The sequence below is a fragment of the Ambystoma mexicanum genome, chromosome 9, assembly GCF_040938575.1.
Source record: "Ambystoma mexicanum isolate Mex_15411 chromosome 9, UKY_AmexF1_1, whole genome shotgun sequence".
Taxonomy (NCBI): Eukaryota; Metazoa; Chordata; class Amphibia; order Caudata; family Ambystomatidae; genus Ambystoma; species Ambystoma mexicanum.
The window spans coordinates 974,206,846-974,228,024 of record NC_090931.1 but is presented as its reverse complement, the minus strand read 5'-3'; the positions used below and the strand labels follow the sequence as shown (position 1 = coordinate 974,228,024).

The 21,179-nt window shown below is 48.8% G+C and overlaps 1 protein-coding gene across 1 annotated transcript in view; it reads right to left on the bottom strand.

The window, feature by feature from the left end:
• DCAF17 (DDB1 and CUL4 associated factor 17) overlaps nucleotides 1-21,179 on the bottom strand; it is a 1,369,255-nt gene that overhangs the window by 444,822 nt on the left and 903,254 nt on the right. Inside the window, exon 10 of the mRNA XM_069616196.1 lies at nucleotides 7,514-7,656. Within this exon, the coding sequence (XP_069472297.1) occupies nucleotides 7,514-7,656 (143 nt within the window). The remainder of the gene's footprint in view (nucleotides 1-7,513; nucleotides 7,657-21,179) is intronic.

Sequence of the window (21,179 nt, the reverse complement as noted above, 5' to 3'; positions counted from 1 at the left end):
ACCCAGGAGCATTGGTGAATTCGGCCTGTTCCCGTCGATGGAGAAAAGGGGACTGACGTGTGGCGCCAGAGGGCGTGTCAGGGCAGCGCATGCTCCTTGGGCTGCACCCCCTGTGCCTCTAAATTTAAAGGGGAAGAAGGTTTTTTCTGGTGAAAAAGGTTCCGTCTCCTGTCCCTTGGAAGGGACGACCCATGCAGTATGGAGGAAAGGGGACGGGACTTAAGAGTAAGGAGAAGTGGAATGAGTAGAGGAGAGATGGAGGTAAAAGTCTCCACGGAGGAAAGTTGGAGTAGGACTAGTTAGGATGTGACCAAGAAGGTGGTTGATGTCCTAATAGAATGAGCCAAGTGGGCTGTAAACAATGAGAAAGGATATGGCATGGGAAACAGTGAAGATCTCGATTAGGAACTCAAACGAGGAATATTCCGATGAGGGGATAGGTGAAGGTATAGACACACAGTTCGAGCGATGTAGAACTCCAACGCTGCCACCCCTTCCATTGGGGGAGGTAAATGGGTGAAGGAAGAAAGAGAATAAGTGAGAGAAGCAGCTACTGTAGAGTTGTGGGGAAGAATCCAAGTTTCTGTTACACATAGGAAGTGGAGATGTAAGCGTAGAAAAAGGTCCAGTACTGCAGCAGTCTTATTGCAGAGTGATCTAGCATTCCATCGGCCCAGGTTAATCGTAGTAGAGGTATTGACAATTTGTGGGTACACAAGGTTAGGATTAGAACATGTGGTGTTAGAGCGACATTCTGAATGAAGCGGTTCGGGTGGTGGATTGGTAGGTATTGTGACAGTCATTGAAAGGATAAACAGTACCTTTGTGGTGGTCCACACTGCAGATAATGAGAGTAGGGAAGGTGCAGGAAGGGGCCAGCAGGGGAGCAGGGTCATGACTATAGGGACATTGGCCGCAGACCCGCCGCGGACAGCTGCAGACAGCAACTTTTCACTTAGCCCCACTTCGCTGCTGCTTCGTCTGAAGGCGGGTTTTTCAAGCTGCGGCAAGTGGGATGAAAGTGAGGCAACCGGGCGTGGCCTTGTGTTGTCAGTGGTTGCCTGGCAATGGGGGGAGCGTCCTCCTAGCGGTGATACTGGCAAGGTTTTCACCTTGCCAGTATCACCGCTAGGAGGAGCTCCCCCACAGGAGGATGCTTCCCACACTTCGATGTGTTACTGAGTTCTGCCCATCGTGCTGCCTTTGATCTGGGAACTTTCTTAAGTATGTCCCAGCACTCTCTCTGCGCTGTGCGTGGTACTTGTCATGCTTTCCCCACCTCTTCAGGGGCCCTAATGAAGGCGGCAAGAGAGTGTGTGTTGAGAAGCCCAGGGGTGGGGGGTGGTCAAGCTGTACAGGCGGGCACACTCGCAATGCTGAATCTAAAGGGTTTCCTTTTCACTGCACCTACTTTGTGGACACCTACAGAGGAGCTAATAGATTGCAGCTGCGTAAAATTGCCATTGGGTGTCAGTTATCACGTTTTCATCATAAAAGTGGGAAGGAGGTCACCAGGGGGCGCGTGGATGGCAGCAGCCTGAACAGCCAGCTCTGTATCCACTGGGTCCTGCAGAGCGTGAGCCCCCGCTCTGTACCCCCCCCAGGAAGGCCGTTAGTGAATGTTTACTCTGCTGGGGTTCTACTGCCTCTAGGGGCGGAATCCCGGTCCCTGAGCTTGTTGTGAAGGGGAGATCGAGCCAGGTGCGGGTTCCACCGGCATGAAGGCCAGGAGAGTGTGCAGGGTGCCGCGGCTCTCCGGCAGACTGCAGCCGGTCCTGGTGGCCACTGCAGCTGAATTTGGAGGCTGTGGGGTGAGACCGCAGCCCATAGACCTGCCCCCCCTTGTCCCGCCCGGCACAACTGCCCTGAGCAGATGCAATATTGGAGACTGTGGTGGTCGAGAGTGGGCCCGCTCCAGTGATCCCGTTGTGCTCTGGGCACCGGAGAAGAGGCGAGCCCTGCGGTGCTGTGGGAGTTGCCGGATGTGACCTTGCCTGCTGGAGAGTTTCATCCAGGTTTCCTGGGAGAGCAAGGGCCTGCTAACCGGGTTACAGGCTGAAGAGGAGGAGCAGAGAGCCACATACAGCATGATTGTTGTGTGCTCTCTGGGATTGCAGTGAGTTAGTGGAGGCAGCCTGGGCGAAGTGGACGCCCTTGGGCGGTCCAAAAGCAGAGGATTGGTGTTGGAGCCCTGTATTCCAGGTGGGCCCAACTGGGAGCAGATTCTGGAAAGGAGCAGTGTCCACTGGACCTATTGTGTGGCACTAAGATCCAGTGCCTGTGGGCTTCAGAGGAAAGGCCTGTGGGACTTGCGTAAAGAGAATGCCTGCCAGTGGTGGCTGCTCACGGGGTCATCTGGAGTGCAGCAGCGAGGGGGCCTGACTGGGGGCTAATATACGACTCCTGCCATAACAGCCCAGGGATCTTCAGGGGATTGGGGGGCGTTCCAGACTGCTCTGGGGTTCAATGCCCTGTGAGATCTGAAGCGGTGCAAGTCCCAGCAGGTGGGGTTCAGCCTAATCGGGGCGTGGGACTTTTGGTGGAAGTCTGCTCTTCCTGGGGAGCCCTGATCTGGATTTTGAGGCTATTCAAGAACTGTGGGCCCCAAACATTGCCCAGCTATCCCACCTAGTGGGGGTGAAAGGGTTTCTCACTTGCAAGGGGAGCGCCTGCGCTGTGGTCTTGGCCAGACGTCTGGTTCGGTATCATTGGGGATTACCTTTCTCCATATCCTTCGAGTATGAGACTCATAAGTACAGGTTGGTCACTGAGGATGGCCTTCAGAGAGTCATTGGAGAGCTCATGGGTTCATCAACAGAGCAGCTTCTATTGGAAGATAAAGGATTGATAGCTGTGGGGTTTCAGAAGGTTAAAGGGGGCAGGCGGTGGAGAATCCCCAGCTCTAGAAAGTATACACAACGGAACACCCTTCTGAAGGGCGACTCTTGATACTTCTGTTAACCTAGTGCTATGTGTCCCATGGAGGGGACAAGGGTTGATGTTTTTGCAGGATCGCTATGGGTGTTTTTTGGCTAGAGATAAACAGACTGCTTGATCGGGGGAGCCGGAGGTGGGCATTTTGAGAACTGGACGCTATTTGGTCTGAGGAAGGCGGCAGAACTGGAAGCCCCAACGCAAATGTTTTAGTTTGTGTCTGTGTGGGTGGGAGGTTGGGTGCAGGGATTGAGGTGCAGGGAGGAGAGGAAGGGCACGCCGAGTGTCCTGTTGAATTAGTTTGATGGGGTGGAGACTTTAAATATTTGTGGCCCCAGTGCTACGTGCTTCGCTGGTTGGGCTGTGCAGGGTGTTCTTGCGATGCTGGTAGGATAGTTTATACGGCGGGGTGTAATGGGAGGGGGAGAGAGAGAGGTTTGATGATTCTTGGATGGGTGCCTTTTTGGCAGCGACCAGAGTCTCTTCGTGGCTATAGTGGCGAGTTGAGGGTTGGGGGATCTTCAGAGTTTAAACTCGAAGAGTATGACCCCAATGGTACAGGCTTTTCCCTGGTGGTTCGGTCCTAGGCCAGTGATGGTAACTTGGCTGGATTGGATGTCTGTGGTGGGGATGGGAGATGTTTCAAGTTGGGGGTTGGGGGACTTGTTTGTGAGGAGATGGAAGAATGTTTTAGGGTTTGCGGTAAGGGGGGTGGGAAGTTTGAGTTTTGATGTGTGAAGCAGGCTGAGTGGATTTGGTGTCCGTGCAGTTGCCTGGGTGTGACCAATATGGGGGTTGTAAGGTGTTTCACTCGCTGGTGTGAATGTTGATCTGGTGGTGGGGTCTCTTAATGTCCGAGGTCTAAATTCTCCCACAAAAATCTCTCTCGTCCTTAGAGAATTCAGGATAGCTAAGTTGGACCTACTCCTTTTACAGGAAAATCGCTGGGTTAGGGGCAACCCTCCTGGGCTGAATTCTACACTCATTGGGGAAGTACACCAGGCCTCCGCACTGGTTAAGAAGAGAAGGGTGGGGAGAGTTGTAGCGTCCACACTCGGGTTGACAGTTAACAGAACATTGCAGGACCCGGAGGGGAGGTACATTGCTGTTAAGGGTCGGCTGAGGGGCAGCCCAATCACGGTTGTGTCTGTGTATGGGCCCAACGATGGGCAGATCCAGTTCTGGGATGAGCCCAAGGAAGAACTGAAATTGTTTATCGAGGGCCAACTGATAACTGGGGGTGACTCTACCCATGAAGAGATAGGAAGAGAAAGAGAGGGGGAGGTGGAGTCCTGGACTAAGTGTTCCCAATGCAGGAAGTTTCAGACCATTAATGCTGACCTGGGGGTGACGGACTCCCTGACGTTGAAAGCGGAGGGGGATCCCCCGTTTACTTATTATTCTCAAGTCCATGACTCTTACTCCAGGATTGACATTGTTATGGTGGACTCTGCCTTGAAGGGGTTTGTCAACTCGGTTCCTGTGCCTGTGGTCGGATCATGAATTAGTTTGGGTGGTATTAGGGGACGGCTGGGCAAGTAGGCCACCGGGGAGGTGGATGTGCAATTACTTTTTGCTTAAGGACAAAGAGATAGCTCAGACGCACATTACGGAATACTTTGAGTTTAACGATGGGGGTGAGTCCAGGGACCGGTACGTGGGAAGGGTTCAAAGCCACTATCAGAGGGGTGCGGCAAAGGCAAAGAGAAGAGGGGGACTTGCGATCTAAGGTAGGGAAACTCAGCCCGGGTGGTAATCAGGTGGGAGGGCAAAACCAACAAAGGGCGGCACAGCTGTGCCGCTATAAAGCACGGCTGAGGGATTTGTTGGTTCTTGATACGGAAAATAAGTTGAAATTCTTCAAACAGATGTATTACGAGAAGGGCGAAAGGGCAGCTCGTATTCTGGCGTGGCGGGTAAGAGAGGCACAGAAATATAAAATGGACAATAGAATCAAAAGCCCAAATTGGGGGGGGCCTTTTCGACCCAGAGAATTTTATGAGGCCTTGTATGTGTCAGAGTTCCCTGGGGATGGCGCTCAGATGGCCAGATTCCTTGGCTCTTTACAGATGCCGGGATTGTCCGACCGCAGGGCTGATAGTATGGACGGCCCGATTTCCTCAGGCGAGGTGGACTTCATGATTAAGCGATTGAAATCAGGGACCACTCCGGGGGATGACGGCTTCTCCATGAAATTCTACAAGATGTATTGGTCTCTCCTGGGCCCCCCCATCTGGCCAAGGTTTTTAATAATGTATAAGAGGGTGAAATACAGATTCTATGTTGAGCGCCATCATCGTGGTTATCCATAAACCAGGGAGGGATCCGGGGGAGTGTGCTTCATATAGGCCTATATCGCTTCTTAATACAGATGTGAAGATACTAGCAAAACTCCTGGAACGTAGGCTGGAGGGGTCTCTCCCAACACTCATCCATGAGGACCAGGTAGGTTTTATTCACGGGCGCCAGGGATCTGACAACATTAGGAAGATCACAGACTTGAGGCATGTGGTGCAAGGGGAGGGCACAGATGCAGCAGTGATCTCATTGGACTCAGAGAAGGCACTCGAAGGGGTCGAATGGCCCTATATGTTTTACGTCCTGGAGAAGTTCAGACTGTGGACGAACACGCAGGCATGGATTGCAGCACTTTAGGCTCTCCAGCGCCCGAGTATTAGTCAACGGGATGTTGTTTGCCTCTTTTCCGTTGGCCAGAGGAACGAGGCATGGTTGCCTTCTTTCACCCCTCCCTTTATGCCATGCCCATGGAGCCTTTAGCAATTGTGATTCGCGTCAGCTCGAAAATCAAGGCTATCCAATGTGGATTTCGGGCCTTAAGATTAATGTGATAGGGGCGCTGGTCTAGAGACCAGAGTCCAATTTTAGGGGATGAGAGTCGAGAAGGTGGGGCTTACTTACATGGGAATTCAGCTCCCTAGAGATCTTACCACTTTGTTAATGTGTAACTATAAACCTATGCTTGCAACTCTGAAGGATTTAGTGAGGTGGGCTCCTCAGGTGCTATCGTGGTATGGAAGGATGATCTCCATTAAAATTAATGTTCTTTCCTGATTGCTCCATCTTTTTTTTATCCTGCCCACGGTGGTCTCCGAGTCATACTTCCGAGAACTGAAGACCCTTGTTGCCCGAAAGGCAGAACAAGGTTTCCATTCAATGTTAACCTTACCTAGGGACTTGGGGGTGGAGGGGATTTGCATAACCTGACCTCCAAGTATAATATAAGGCAGCACAGCTGCAGGTGGAGCTTTTAAGAGACGACCTAGGTAATTACTGGACCTTTCTCGAGGACATAGCGGCACACCAAGAAGATTAGAGATTACCTGTGGTTTCCGCTGAGGGCTATCCGTCAGAAGTTGTGGTCACTCCCTGCTTTGGGGGTTCTCTGGTCTATATGAAAGGAATCGAAGCCTAACGCTCGCTTGTCCATTTGGCCGTCCCCATTGTCGTTGGTATGGGGCCCCCACTAGATCTAGCCAAGTGGGCTTCCATTATTCTTAGATTTGGTCGGACAAGGGGTTAAGAGGGTAGGCCAGCTGTTTTCGGGGGGGGGGACCTTTAAAGGATATGGGGCCTTTTCCGAGGTGGTAGGAAAATAATTGTGCATGCTTTCATATGTGTTGGCACTGCCCAGTGATTCAGACCTTCTGGTCGGAGGTCCCGAGTTGGATGAAGGAGGTAACGGGGGTCCTTCTAGACCCAGAACCTATCAGGGGTCCCTGCGCTGGAGTGGGATGAGGTGCAGCTCCCAGGATTATGGGATGCAATGTTTAGAGCAGGTAGGCTTGCACTGGCGCAAAAGTGGAAGTACTCGGGGGCCCCAGACAGGGTGGCCTGGGAACAGAAATGGAGATACATCAATACGATGGAGAAACTTACTACTATTGTGAATGATCACCTGGGAGTGTTCGAGGAGGAGTGGGGCCCATTGATGAGCACGTGGGAAATGGGCTGAGATGGGTGGAGAAGAGGCATAGTGGAACTGGATAAGTGTGGGATGGCAGGGTTGAGCTTTGGACTTGGAGTAATGGACAGGGGAGATCCTGACTCGCCTTAATCCGGGAGCTACCCAAACTACTGTCATGGGCCTTTTACTCAGAGATGGGTCACACCGGGCTGATTTTGTACAGTTGGTTGTATTGTGTTATTTCGTAAATAAGTGTCTGTTCTGCTGTGTTGTAAAGAAGTGAACATCTCCAGTTTGTTGGGGAGAGGCGGGAGCGTGGGGCTTTCAGTTGCTAGTTTTTGTCATTTATGAGGTGGAATAGGTATGTCGTAACTGAAAATTGTTTGAAAAAATAAAAATATTTGTCTAAAATAATTAAAGTGGGAAGACAGGGCATACGCACGTGCAGGACATAGACTTCGCTTAATCTGCATTGCAGGCAGGGGTAGATCGGCATTTGCAGCCTTAGACTGCCTAAAAAGGACTATACAATCTGAAAGAATGTTGTCTCTTAAACAATATAAGGTTCAACAATAACCTTCAACAACATAAGGAATCTAAAATCTTCCAATTATCAAGAGACACTATTTTAGTTGTAAAATATGTTATATTTACCAAGGCATTGCTGCTCAAAGAACATATGTGATATGTTCCTTTCTCCTTTTTCTTGTTAGGTGTAATGATGTAATGCCACGGGAATCCACCAATTTGAAATGCATTTTCTAAGCAAGAGACTTCAAACAGCAAGGGTGGAATGCCTGAAATTAGATGGGGAAAAACATAGGTACACTAATAAAAAAGAAGCATTGAAACAATTACTTTAGTAGTTACAAAGTTTTCTAAGATACTATGAAAACATCCTGTAAGGAATAAGTTACTTACTTGTAACTCCAGTTCTCCAGCATTGGTATCCTTCATAGTTTCACATGCTGTGAATATTCCCTGTCGTCAGGCTGGGAATCCTCAGTAACAGAGCAGTTTAAATTTAAAGTGAAACTTTCAGTCAATTTTTTAATTTTTTTATTATGTATGGTTTAAATAACCTTTACAAATTCATCACTAATAAAACAAATAAACCACATAATTACAGTACAACATATCAAAAAATCAATTTGCTCATCCTTATAAAATCACAATGATCACACAATAGACATTTTAAAAAAACTTTCTTTTAAAAATATTAAAAGCTTTTAAGGAGCAACAAAACTATGTATCAAAACATAAAACATGATTAAAATTGTACATATCTAAAGAAATAGGCCAAAGTCATGACACCAATATTTAAACCAAAGAAGTTGAGTAAAACTATGCATTCAGGTTCCACAACTTTGGGCCCTAGAGTGTTTAACTTTCTACTTTTAGTTGTAGAGATTTCAAAAAAGCAGCTACCGCTATTGTGTACACCACTTAAGCATCTGTGCCAAATATGTTCATTACACCACTGATTATTGGGGAACAATTTGCCTAAATATTGCAGCCTTTTTTCATTTAAGGTAGAAGTGCTCTAAAAAATGTTACTGTCCCGATTGTTTGGGCATGTATTTTGAAACATACTGTAATCGATCTTTACATTTATTCCTATGCATCTTACCTTAGTTTTCCTCACTTTTAAGCATGCGAAAACAACGGGTTGGGCACGGCCATCTTGTGCTAATCTTATCTGTTGAGCCATCACATTAACTTCAAAGAATACAGATCGCCCGCCCCTGAAGCTAACATCACTATTCCAAACGATATGCTCCACCTATTTTTATGACGTTAGTGGCCAGCACAGCCAAACGCGCCCAGTCATCACCCATGCCATAATGTCAGTTAACGCAGAACCAGGAAGATAAACACACGTCCGCCCACAGCGCATCCCAAATGGGATTTTTAAAGACATTATTATTAGTCTGCAATGTAGCAAGTACTTTTATTTATCCAAGAACGCTCCCAAAACCACATTAAGTCGACAAAATGAACTATATGTTTTTGCAATTAAAGTTATAGCTAGCGAACATCGCATGCTTTGAATTTTGTTTGAAACGTCCTTATGATCCGCTGATTGCGATCAACGACCAATTGTTCTGTCTCCTCAGCATCTTGCTACACCGGAAACGGTGACAGGTTGCTCCTTGTCGCTGATACCGCCAAAGGGCAGATCGGCCCCTGCATGTCATCCCATATGACTGTAATGCAAAAAAGCTCCGTTTAGGCATATCTGCCATTGTTGATTGAAGAATCCATCCGATGGTAGCTGGAAACTATGGCATTTGCAGAACAGTAAAATATATCTGTGTAGATAACAGAATAAAAATATATTTTAGTAGCCGTTCTTTATTCTAATTTATCCATTTACCCTGCAATTCTGCGACGCATGAAACCTAATCATGAACACAAACCACACATAAAGAACACACACATGACAACATGGGGAAGTATTTAAGACTACGATATGCATGAAAGCTTAGCGCTGTGAAGTAGGTATAGCTCCCAAAGGGATGGAGAACCTGACGGATGTTGGAAACCACAGACAGATGTGTTTGTTTGTTTTATTAATTGTATATTTTATATATATATATATATATATATATATATATATATACATACACAGTCAGTTACAATTTACTTGCCGGCAAATTATAAATAGATTAAAATGGGGCAGCACATATACAGGTACTAAGAGGGGAAAGTGAGATGTACCTATGCGCAGTAAATAGGATGGTCTGTAGCGTAACTCCACTAGGATGTCTCGGAAGTAAAGGAGTAGTTAGTGGGCTAGTCATTGGCAGACTTCAGATGTGTCTGAATTTCATAAAGGACTGCTCCTCACGTAAAGGGTGAGGCAGTGAGTTCCATAATTGGGCTGCTCGGACCTGGAAGCTGCCTTCCCCAGATTTAGTTAGCCTGAATCTTGGTATGATGAGGCTGTTGGCAATGGCGGTTCTTGTTGGTCGGGAGGAGCATCTCTTTTGGAATTTGCCTGTGAGATAGCTAAGTGCTGCATTGTTCACAGATTTGTGAACCAGGGAAGCCACTTTTAAGTGGATTTTGTTTTGGGTGAACAGCCAGTTGTTTTTGCGCCTGATCTTGGAAATGTGCAATCTTTTGGACACAACAAGAGCTGCTCGCAGGGTGTTATTTTGTAGGATAATTCTTTGGATGGTAGATTTATTAGCACCTATGTAAAGGGCGTTACAATAGTCGAGCCTAGGTAGGATCAGGGCTCTCGCTAAGATAATACAGTTGTTGTCTGAAAGAAAGTGTTTGCCTGCTCTAATGAGCTTATAGGTGTAGGCTGTGGCAGATGCCATAGACTTCTGTGTGGAGTCCAGATAAAAGCCAACTGTCTTCACCCCCCTTGGACACCCTGATAGTATTACCGTTGATCTCAAAAGAAGTGTAGTCTTGGTTTAGCTTTTTGAGGTTGGAATGGTGTCATGATGCCTACCCCCAGAGCAGCAGGCCTGGCCCAGCACCCCCGGGAGCAGGCATCATGCCCCCGGGTAAAAGCCCAGCGGCCCCTTATAGGGGCTCTTTGGACTCTGTCCTGGCGCCGTTGGCCCCAGGCTCATGTTGGACATCAGTCCTGGCGCCTATGCGCCAGGCTCATAAAGGAAGGTGTTTTGTGCACTTACCTGATGCAGACCATGCTGCAAGATTCAGGCCTCCGTGAGACCTGAAAGGGACTATTTTTTCATTGGGACTATTTTGCCACTCAGGCGTGGCCAGGGAAGGATACTTTCCTGGAACTACTTTGGGGGCTATTTAAGCCACGCCCAGACAGTAGCTCACGCTTCGCGTTGTTCTGCATCCAAGCAGCTGAACGCTCATCGTGTCTGCTCCTGCATCTGGTCTCCAGCCACACCCGCCTCGATCCTGGAACACCTGTAAGGAAAGAAGAGAAGAGAAAGGTGAAAACCAAGAATTTTACCAAACTTCTTACCTGCATCCGGAACCTCCACGCCAGCGTTCCTGAGAAAAGACTCATTTAAAAGCACTGCGTTGCTCGCTGCAGCGCCGCCCTTCACTCACCTGTCCTCGGGAGTTCTTCTGGCTCCACCGCGACTGTCTGCACCGGTTGCCACATCTCTGTGCCTAGGGGAGAGAAGAAGAGACAAAAGGTGAGCAGAAGGAACATATGAGGAAAGACTAATTTTCCGCCATAACACTTACCGGTCTTCTGTTGGTGGGCCATTCCTCATTTCGGGTCGGCGCCGCTTCGTTGGCAGGTACCGCACCCCGGCCCCTATGGGGAAAGGACAAAAGACATTACTGGAGGAATATAAAGACATTAAGAGGGATCGCACCAATCGCTACCATCGGCAATTCAATCCCTCAACGCATCGCCTTCATTCTGCACCTGAAATAAAGGACAGATCATAGGTTAGGAAGGCAACAGAAAAGGAGGCTCAACACTTGAACTTTTGTAATCTTCATACTTACGGCGTTCCGCTCGGAAAAGTCAAGTGGATTTTGCCAGCGCCATTCTGAAAACCAGTGAAGTAACTGGACTAACACGCGCCCCTGCACCAGAAGCAGGATGGAGAGTTCATCCTTTCAAACCATAAGGTGAGCTTCAACCGGGGATTTCGGAGGAAGTTAGAGAAGAACGAAGGGGGCAAGGGGGGAGCAAGCACACTATTCTGCAGACTGTTAGTCCCCTTTCTCATCTGCAGAAGGATATTCCTACGGGCCAGACAAGCAAGATTTGAGGGTCCTGTTCAGTCGGTGTTCCGAGTTCTGCGCATCACGCTCGAAGAGGCCACAGCAACCCAGACTAGACCAGCGCCTCCGTGGGAGTCAGGTGAGCGTTACAAATGGGTCCCTAAGATGATAACCTCTGTTTTATCATCATTCAGGCATAGACAATGGGTTGCCATCCATGCCTGGATGATGATATACACCCTATTCACCAAGGCCAAATCCTTGTAATCTCCCGAAAGTGGGAGGAGAATCTGGGTATCATCTGCATAGTAAGTGTAGGTGATACCGAGAAGGCCCAGATCATCAAAAAGGGGCTTAGTAAATATGTTGTATAGGGTAGGGGATACGCAAGAGCCCTGATGGACTCGCACAGGATGGGGATCGGGTCGGCCGCTGCTGATGGAGAGAACACCCTCATAGTTCTGTCGCTGAGGAAAGACTCAATCCAGGTTATGGCCTCCTTGAAAAATTGTGCATTTGAATCTAGGTGGCTACAAAGGACCCCGTGGTCCACAAGGTCAAATGCAGCCGAGAGGTCCAGCAGCAAGAGAAGAGACATTTTTCCTTTATCTAGTAATTCCTCTATTTGTACTTCAGATCAATGAGGGCAGTCTCTGTGCTGTGTTGGGGTCGGAATCCTGATTGACGTTCTCCTAATAGTTTGTGTTGTTCCAGACATTTTTGGATTTGGTTATATGCAATCTTGTCCAAAGTTTTAAGCAAAAAAGGTACAGTGGGGATAGGACGGTAGTTTGTAGGTATAAGTGGGTCTAGGGTTTGTTTTTTAAGCAGTGGTAGTACCCAGGATTGTTTCAGATTGGTCATTACAGTACCGGACGTGACTGGGGCGTTGACAAGTTTCGAGATGAATGGGGAAAGTTCCCTAGCAGTGTCTTTTATGAGCTGGGGTAATAACGGAACTGGGAATATTATTGATCGAAATGCAAACCAAGTTCCCTCAGAAAATGTTCAGCCCCTTGCACTTACACGCCACACATACTTTATAGTACAGAATAATGCAACGTTGATAGCACACCCGGATATTCCACGGTACAAAGTGGTTTAGATATCACTAGCCTGCATACAGGCTGTGGATGGGGGTCGGCGATGAATAATCATCACAAAATGCTCCAGCTAACAACCCATAAGTAAGCAATTCCGCCCCCAAAAAAAATAAAAATAAAAATCAAACCTCTATTCACTCCTCTCAACTATACACAAATAACAAATTATTACTAGAATCCGAAACAAACCGTGAATTACGCACTTTAAAAATATGCTGCAGTATAAATATAATTCAACATAACGTAGTTTGTTTCATTATTTTTGTCAAATGGCACATTTGCACGTTGCTGAATTATTCAATATGCATACAGCACAAATGCCGTTTTTAATCGCAAAACAATTATGTGGGATTAAATTTACATAATGTTAGGCAGTTCCATTCTCTTGGTGTAACACAGAGTGTCTGCTCCAAACAACAGATTGCAGAAATTGAAACTAAATGTTCATATGTCCACTTTTCAATATAGTAAATGTTATCATTTCATGTTATCATTTTTGTGGGTATTTGACACCTTGTGTCCTTCTACCCTAGCGCTTGCTGACTTTCGCCCAAGGCCAAATAACAAAAGAAGCTGGTTTTCAGCGATTGAAGCCAGAGACGGGTAGGTTTCGATTTTGTGAAAGAATGCCACAATAATAAAACAGACCGGACAAGACGCATCAGTGTGAACTGATTAATTTCTTCCATTCCCACAAGCATCGGCCCACGACCTGACCTTCACACCATAGAGAGATGAGCCCAGCTGACCCACGCGGAATTCGAAATACATCAGAAAAATAAACAAATTGTAGGCCGGCATCCAGCAATGCAGCACAATCATGAATACTCTTACCGATCACTAGTGCAGGTTAAGACCCTATATGTGATGTCATTACTGATGATGTGGCCTCTCAAAAGATTAATTCTGGAGTCTCAACGTTCTCGAACAGTAGACACCTTAGCTGATTTTTAAAATTTGGTAGAATTAAACCTTGTTAAACCCTGCAAGTTATCTCTTGGCTTCTTTCCCGAGAGGGTTGTATTAATTCTGTTGTGAGCGTAACAAGGGACAGCCTTCAATTGCACGCTACCTACTATAATTCATGCATGTCCATTCAGACTATCGCACCTGAGGCAGCCCTGTCTACGTTCATGTGAGACAGGTGATATTGCATGCCCATACCAAGTAAGCTGCATGCTCCGACTAGGTTTTGTGCTAATCGGCCTGGCAAGTGCACAGGGTACGCAAGAATGAGCATTAGACAATTTTGCAAAGTCGTTCCCTAACTTTCTAGTGCAGCCCTGTGAAGTGGGTAGCCTTGTGCTCAACATTGCAGTAGTGCGTGAAAGCGCACAATCGTGCCGGTGAAGCAAAAAGCAGTTCTTCTTAGGAAGGCCAGTGCAAGTCAGGAAGGGGCCTGAGGTGATGAAGCATTGGTTCCCACTATTCGAGTAGGATGTGCCTGCGGTATATCCGTTTTCAAAAGGTTAGAATAGCTGGGGAGCACAGGCTAACCCAGCCAACATAAAATTCCTTCATTGGGATATCTGTGTGTCAAAGGTATCGTTTGTGCCGGTCCGAAACCGTCAAATGCTGCAAGGTCTTGACCCATGTAGCCACATGGACCCAGCGGATAGATTTTATGTCTTCGATGACATGCTTTTTAACCCTTTCAATTACCCTTTCATCACACATATTGTCAACATGACGCACTGCCACCTCGTACATATGAAACAAGTTACTTACCTGTAACTTTTGTTCTCCAGCATGGGTCTGGCATGGATTTACATGCTCATGAATATTCCCCGTCAGGCTGGGAATCCACGGTAAAGAAAAAATCAGTTTCAGTTTCATTTCTGAACTGTCTTTCTCCTAACAACCAATCACTGAGCTCTGGGCCATACTGCGCCTAGGCAATGACTGCCTTCTACCCAAGCCCCTCCTCTGGCAGCCATCTTCAGATTTGGTAGCATGTAAAGTGGCAGTAGGACCAAAAAAAGAGCCGCAGAGGGGTAGGGAGGAGGGTTTGCATGTGAATCCATGCCAGACCCATGCTGGAGGACAACAGTAACAGGTAAGTAACTTGCTCCTTCTCCAGCATGGGGTCTGGCATGGATTCCCATGCTCATGAATAAAGAATACATAGCAGTACACACATGCACAACCACGGGAGGTGACAAGGCTCAACATAAGCATCTCTTACCTCCTCACCAGGTTCACCTTCAAGCCAACAGGTTGCGCAGCACTGCTCGGTCGACTCTGCACTCCTCCCTGGAATGCCTGTCAATGCAGTAGAACTTGGTGAAGGTATGCGTCGACCTCCATGTAGCAGCCCTGCAGATGTCCAGAAGGGGCACACCAGACAGGAACGATGTTGTAGCAGCGATCGCTCTGGTAGACTGGGCTCTCGGACGGCTGTGGTTTGGCAACCGGTGACAGTGGGTGATAGCGCTGCAGAGCCACCTGGAAATGGAAGCCTTGGAGAGGGCCTTCCCATGGTTCACAGGATTAAAGTTCACGAAGAGCTGAGAGGTTTTCCGGAAACTCTTTGTGCGGGCCACATAAAAATTCAGCGCTCAAGCCACAACCAGTGAGTGCAAAGTCCTTTCAGCCGGCGACAAAGGCGTCAGAAAAAACACAGGTAACACCAAGGACTCGTTTAGATGAAAGTCTGACGGCACCTTGGGCATTAAGAGGGGGGTGCATCTGTAGCACCACCCTCCTCTTGTGGAAAGTCAGGTAAGGTGGTTTACAGGAGAGGGCCTGGATCTCCCCCATTCGTCGTGCAGAGGTGATGGACACCAGAAAAGCTGTTTTCCACAACAAAAACTTGAGAGGTGCAGAATGCATAGGCTCAAACTGAGGGCCCCTGAACCTAGTAAGCACCATATTGAGCTCTCACCCCGGGGCCGGAGCCTTCACCGGTGGGAACAAGCGGAATAGTCCCTTGACGAATTTCTTGACCAATAGGTGTGACCACAAGGATGGTCGTCCTGGGGATCTGGTGTTGCGGGAGATTGCCGCCAGATGAACCTTGATTGAGGCGTGGGCCAGACCCGATTTGGCCAACGATAGCAAATATGGAAGTACCCGAGGGGCCTTGACCCTCAGCGGGTCGATCTGGGAACGTCACCAGATAGCAAATCTCTTCCATTTGAGTCTGTAGCATTTTAAAGTAGACGATGCTCTAGCCTTGGTGAGAACTTCCTTGCAGTCTGCTGGGATATCGTAGCCATCGAATTCTAGCGCTGCAGAAGCCAGGCCTTCAGGTTCAGGGACCCTGGCTTGTGGTGAAGGATGGCGCCTCCTTCCCTGTTCCCTGGCAAGAAGATCCGCAACCACTGGCAGCTTGACTGGTGGAGCCGTTGACATGCTGAGAATGTCTGGATACCAGATCTGTCTCGGCCACACCGGTGCGACGAGGATCATCCGGCACTAGCACTGTTTGAGTTGACTGATGACTCGAAGTAACAACAGCAACGGAGGGAACGCATACAGAAAGAGGCCTTCCGAAGGGAATGAGAATGCGTCCCTCTTAGGGAGAATTCTCATAAATGGCTGATTTCCCTTACCTAATGAGTCCCTCAGCAGCTTTGTTGGATTTCTAGGATTTACTTTTTTCCCCTAGTAAGAGTGTGAGCCTTTTTTCCCACTCTTACATGTGTTTTGCCATGTGTGTTTCTACTTTTTGTGTGATCTTGGGCTCTGGAGCCTCACCTACTCCATGAGCACCACTTTTTATGTGTGTTACACAGCACCTTCAGTGCAGTGACACAGGGTTGTCTTTCAGACTTTCCACTGACTCAATTTTTCTGGGGCCGACTACTGTCCCCCAGAAACATGTAAAGTTGGCATTAACTTTATGTAGTCACTTTGAACCACAGACCCAGTACACCCCATCTTACATGGAGTATTGGAAAGGGTTAACTCATCCCTTTTTGTCTGTGCCTCTTGGAGCCTTGTTTCGTTGCCTTAACATTAAGACTTGGCTGGTGGCAGTGGTATCTACCCTAACTTTTCTACCGCGATTATCTTATATAAACATGGTAATGTTTTAGGCTATTATCCTCATACATAAGCCCTAGACCAAATACTGTTTATTTTGGTTCCGGATGGGTTTATACGCCATTTCTTTTTGTTAAAGTCTTTCTCGTGTTTTTCTCTGCGTGCCAAACCAGGGATGATTTCTTTGTTCACTCTCTTCTTCTGCACAGAAGCCCTCCTTAAGGCACCTGAAAGTCTAGGTAGGCAGGATGTGAGGGATGGATCTTCGGACCCCTGTCATGGGTTCCCTTGGTAACCCAAGTCGCACTCGTGTCCGATTGGCTAAGGGGACTGGCCTTGCCAGGCCAGCCACCCTGCTGTGTGATTGACAGCCTGGCTGTATGAATGGGGGAAAACTGCATAAAAAGCAGGTCTCCGAGACTGGAAGAGCAGAGTCGTGACTGGAACGAAAAAACCAATGAGGAACTGGAAGAAGAGTGCCACTAACACGACTGAACCGCCCTGTGAAGTCCTGCTGCAGGTCCGAATCTCCAAATCCGACGACAGAGAAGATCCTGCAGGGAACTTCTTTGCTTGAGATTGTGGGACCAACCAGTTTGCCGAAACTACAAACCAGGACCCCTCCTCTGGTCGAATTCACTGTACAGAGCTACAATGGGGCGGATAGCCTGGAAGGTCGGACCCTGCTTGGGTTTCAAGGGGTACACATTTTATTTGTTGTTTTGCTCTGCTGCTGGTTTCTTCCCTGGGTAGCGCAGGACCCTCCAGTCTTCCTACTTCATGTCAGTCCGACAGTCGCTTCAAGAACCGTGAGCCTGCAGGAACCACCAGGAACGTCCGCCTCAGCTCCCTCTCCGTTTTAAGGTACTGTGCACATCCGGTTGCTCGTTTCATTCAACCGCGGTAAAAGTATTTTAAATCTTTTGCCAATCCGAGGGCTTTTCCTTCTCTTCTCTTTGAGCTAACTTTTCTACCACCCAACCTTGTCCGGAATCTGTGCCACAAACTTTACCGCAAACTACCCTGAACTGTGTGATCTTCAGCAAAAGACTTGACCCATTGACTTTGGCCTTCAGCCTTTTCTAGCTGATCTCCTCACTGAGGTTCCTCTTGTTCAATTGCCCTGAGTACTTACCTGTTGGTTTGCCCAATTTCTAATAACGTTGTCTTTCCCTCCCTTTTAAATTGCTGGGGTGCCATTTTGCTCGCACTTCATTTTGTGAGCTTAACTTGTCTGGAATTTAAGGGAAGTGGTATATTTATGATTGTGATTTTTGACTTGCTTATAATAGTGAAATGTTATACAACTGTTGTGTAAATGAATATATATTCTTTTACTTAGAAACCTTGAGTCAGTGTTTGACTGAATCATAGTAACTGCTGTCCTTTTTATAACTATCTTGTATTGCTCACTTACTCTTGAGATAAGTCTGGCTGCTCTCCTACTGCTACCACTTTAACAGTGTAGTACAGGCTTGTACCAAAGGTGAATTTGTACTGTCACTTGTAGTCTTAATTGTGTGTGGTATTCCCAAAGGGTACTGCATATAATTCTGTCTAACATTCCCCCATGCTCCCTTGCTGGGGAAACCTGCTGGCATACCTCTGGCACTTGGTGTTCGTCGCTGTCGCAAACAAGTCGATCTGGAGATTGCCCAATTTGCAGAACAGGTTCTCCACTAAGTCCTCCTGAAGCTTCCACTCGTGGCACGAGCTAAATTCCCTGCTCAGAGCGTCGTCGACCGTGTTCTTGACTCCTGCCAGATGAAACGGGATGAGGAACATCCCCTGAGGGACGGCAAAATGCCATCATTCCTGCGCTTCTTAGGAGAGCGCTGGGGACCTGGTGCCCCCCTGCTTTCTGAAGTAAAATGTTGTGGTGGTATTGGCGGTGAACACCCACACCACCTTTCCCTTGAGGGACGGCAGGAACGATTTGAGGGCCAAAACTCTGCCCGTAGCTCCAGTACGTTGATGTGCAACGTCTTTTCCTCCGGCAGCCAAAGGCCTCTGGCGTGAAGACTTCTGGTGTAGGCTCCACATCCTTCCAGGGAGGTGTCCATCGTCACCGTCTCCTGATGTGGCGGGGCCTGGAAATCCTTACCTCTGGTCAGATGAGAGCGCATGCCCCACCACCTTATCGTCTAACGGAAACACTCGTTGAGACAAATCTTGTCCCGGAAGCTTCCGGACACCTGAATCCAAAGGGCGTCGAGGAACTCCTGCAGTGGCCGCATCCATAGTCTGCAGAGTCGGATGTGATAAATGCATGACAACATCATGCCGAGCAGAGACTTGATGGCCCTCACCGTGGCGATCTTCAGAGCGAGCAGCCGTTGCACCTTACCCAGGATGGCCGCCACTCTCGCCTGTGACGGTGACACCACACATGACACCATGTTGAGCCGGGATCCCAGGAAAACCTGCGATGGAGTCAAGAAGGACTTTGCATAATTCACAGAGAACCCCAGATCCATCAGTAGGTGGAGAGTCCTCGCTGTGTGGTCGATGGCGATGCTCCTTGAGTTGACCCAGATGCGCCAGTTGTCCAAGTAAGGGTAGATGTGGATCCCTTGCAGTCGCAGATAAGCCGCCACCGGCGCCAGGTACTTGGTGAAGGCTCTGGGTGCTGACTTCAATCCGAACGGTAGGGCCTTGAATTGGTAATGCTTCACCTGCACGACGAAGCGCAGAAACTTGCGTTGTCCCTTGTGAATGGGGATGTGGAAGTATGCATCCTCCATGTCCAACGGCGACAGAAAGTCCCCCTCTTCCAGCTGTCTGAGTACGTGCTGAAGGGTGACCATCCAAAACTTTTGAGACTTTATGTACTTGTTTAGTCGCCGTAGGTCGAGGATGGGCCTCCAGCCCTCGGTCTTCTTTCGCAGCAGGAAGTACCATGAATACACTCTGGAGCCCCGGAGTCGCTTTGGAACTAGCTCTATCGTCCCTTTCTCTAGCATAGCCCAAACCTCTAACAGTAGTTGAGGGATGTGGTTTTCCTGCCGGGCCACTGGTGGTATTTGTGGACCCCTCAGTTGGAACTCTAGCGTGTGTCCGTGGGCGAGAGCGTTCAGCACCCAAAGGTCAGTGGAGATGGTCTTCCACATGCTGACGAAGTTCACCAGCCGGTCTCCCACCAGGGTGCAGGGGTGGAGGCCCCCCCATCCCGGCCGGTTAATTCCTGGAGGTTGACAGGCCACCTTGGGGTCCTTGGCGACGACAGCGTTCTCCTCCGAAGGTCTTGGAGTGGCCCATGTTGGTCTCTTGGGCCGAGAATCGGGAGGGTTGGCGGTAAGATGAGGAGCCCCCGTTGTAACCCTTAGAAGAACAGGGAGTCTTGTCCCCTGATCAAAAGGACGGCGGTCGCTGCGGTAGCGTGCCCAGGGCACATGCCGTCTCTGTGTCCGCCTTAATGGCTTGTACAGAGTTATCTACAGTTTTCCCAAAAAGATTATCTCCATTAAATGGCATGTCCAAAACCCTCGTCTGAACCTCCTGTTGAAAGTTGGTGGCTTGAGCCAGCCACGGCGATGAAGGCTAATGCTGTTGCCCATATGGCAGAAACCCACATCCGTGGCCACTGTGATGGTGTGGTCCGACGCCACCTTGCCTTCTTGCAGAATTCTAAACGCCTCCAACCTCTTGTCATCGGGGAGGAAGTCCAGCTGGGGTGTGAGCTTGGAACCACAGCTCGCGGTCGTAGCACGCCACAATAGCGAGGGCGTTGGCAGCCTTGATGTTCGTCGCTGCAGAGTAGATAACTCGTCGTCCCATAGCGTCCAACTTCTTCCCCTCATTGTCAGGTGGGGTGGACGCTGCCGAAGATGAAGCACCCGACAACAACTTCTTGGCCAGCGCAGAGACCACCGAGTCTGGTGACGTTTGGGCCCTAAGCACTTGGGCACAGAGTTCGAGCACCTTGTATTTCTTCTCTAGGCGGTTCCTCTTTGCTGGGGCCATAGAAGGGTTCTTCATGAGCGACAGGCCTTCGTAAACACTTGGGAACAGAGTTCGAGCACCTTGTATTTCTTCTCTAGGCGGTTCCTCTTTGCTGGGGCCATAGAAGGGTTCTTCATGAGCGACAGGCCTTCGTCCCAAATGTCATCCAAGAGTGGGACTGAAAGGATGGTCTTTCTCTTCACTTTGCAGCGCTGGGATAAGAAGACCTACTCCTCCTCCTGCGAGCTGGAATTGATCCGAAGCTTAGGAGATCATTGCATGGAACAAGCCTATCTCGTCGGGCGGGGAGGATCTGGGTGGAGGCGATGGGAGGTCCCCCAGCCCAACGTCTGTGCCCGTCGTGGTTGCCGTGTCAGGATCCGTCTCATCCCTCGGGGGAGGAGAGGGCAGCGAAGGGTGGCAAGGAGGCAGTGTGTGACTCTCCCTCTTCTTGGCCGGCGGTTCCCCCGTTGCCAGAGGGTCAGCCGTTACTGGAGCTGCGGGTGGAGCCATTGGCATAGCCGGCATATTCGTCTGTATCTCACATACCAGAGTATAGAGAATGTCCACTGAGAGGTCTCTAGGGGGCAGCTGAGGCAGAG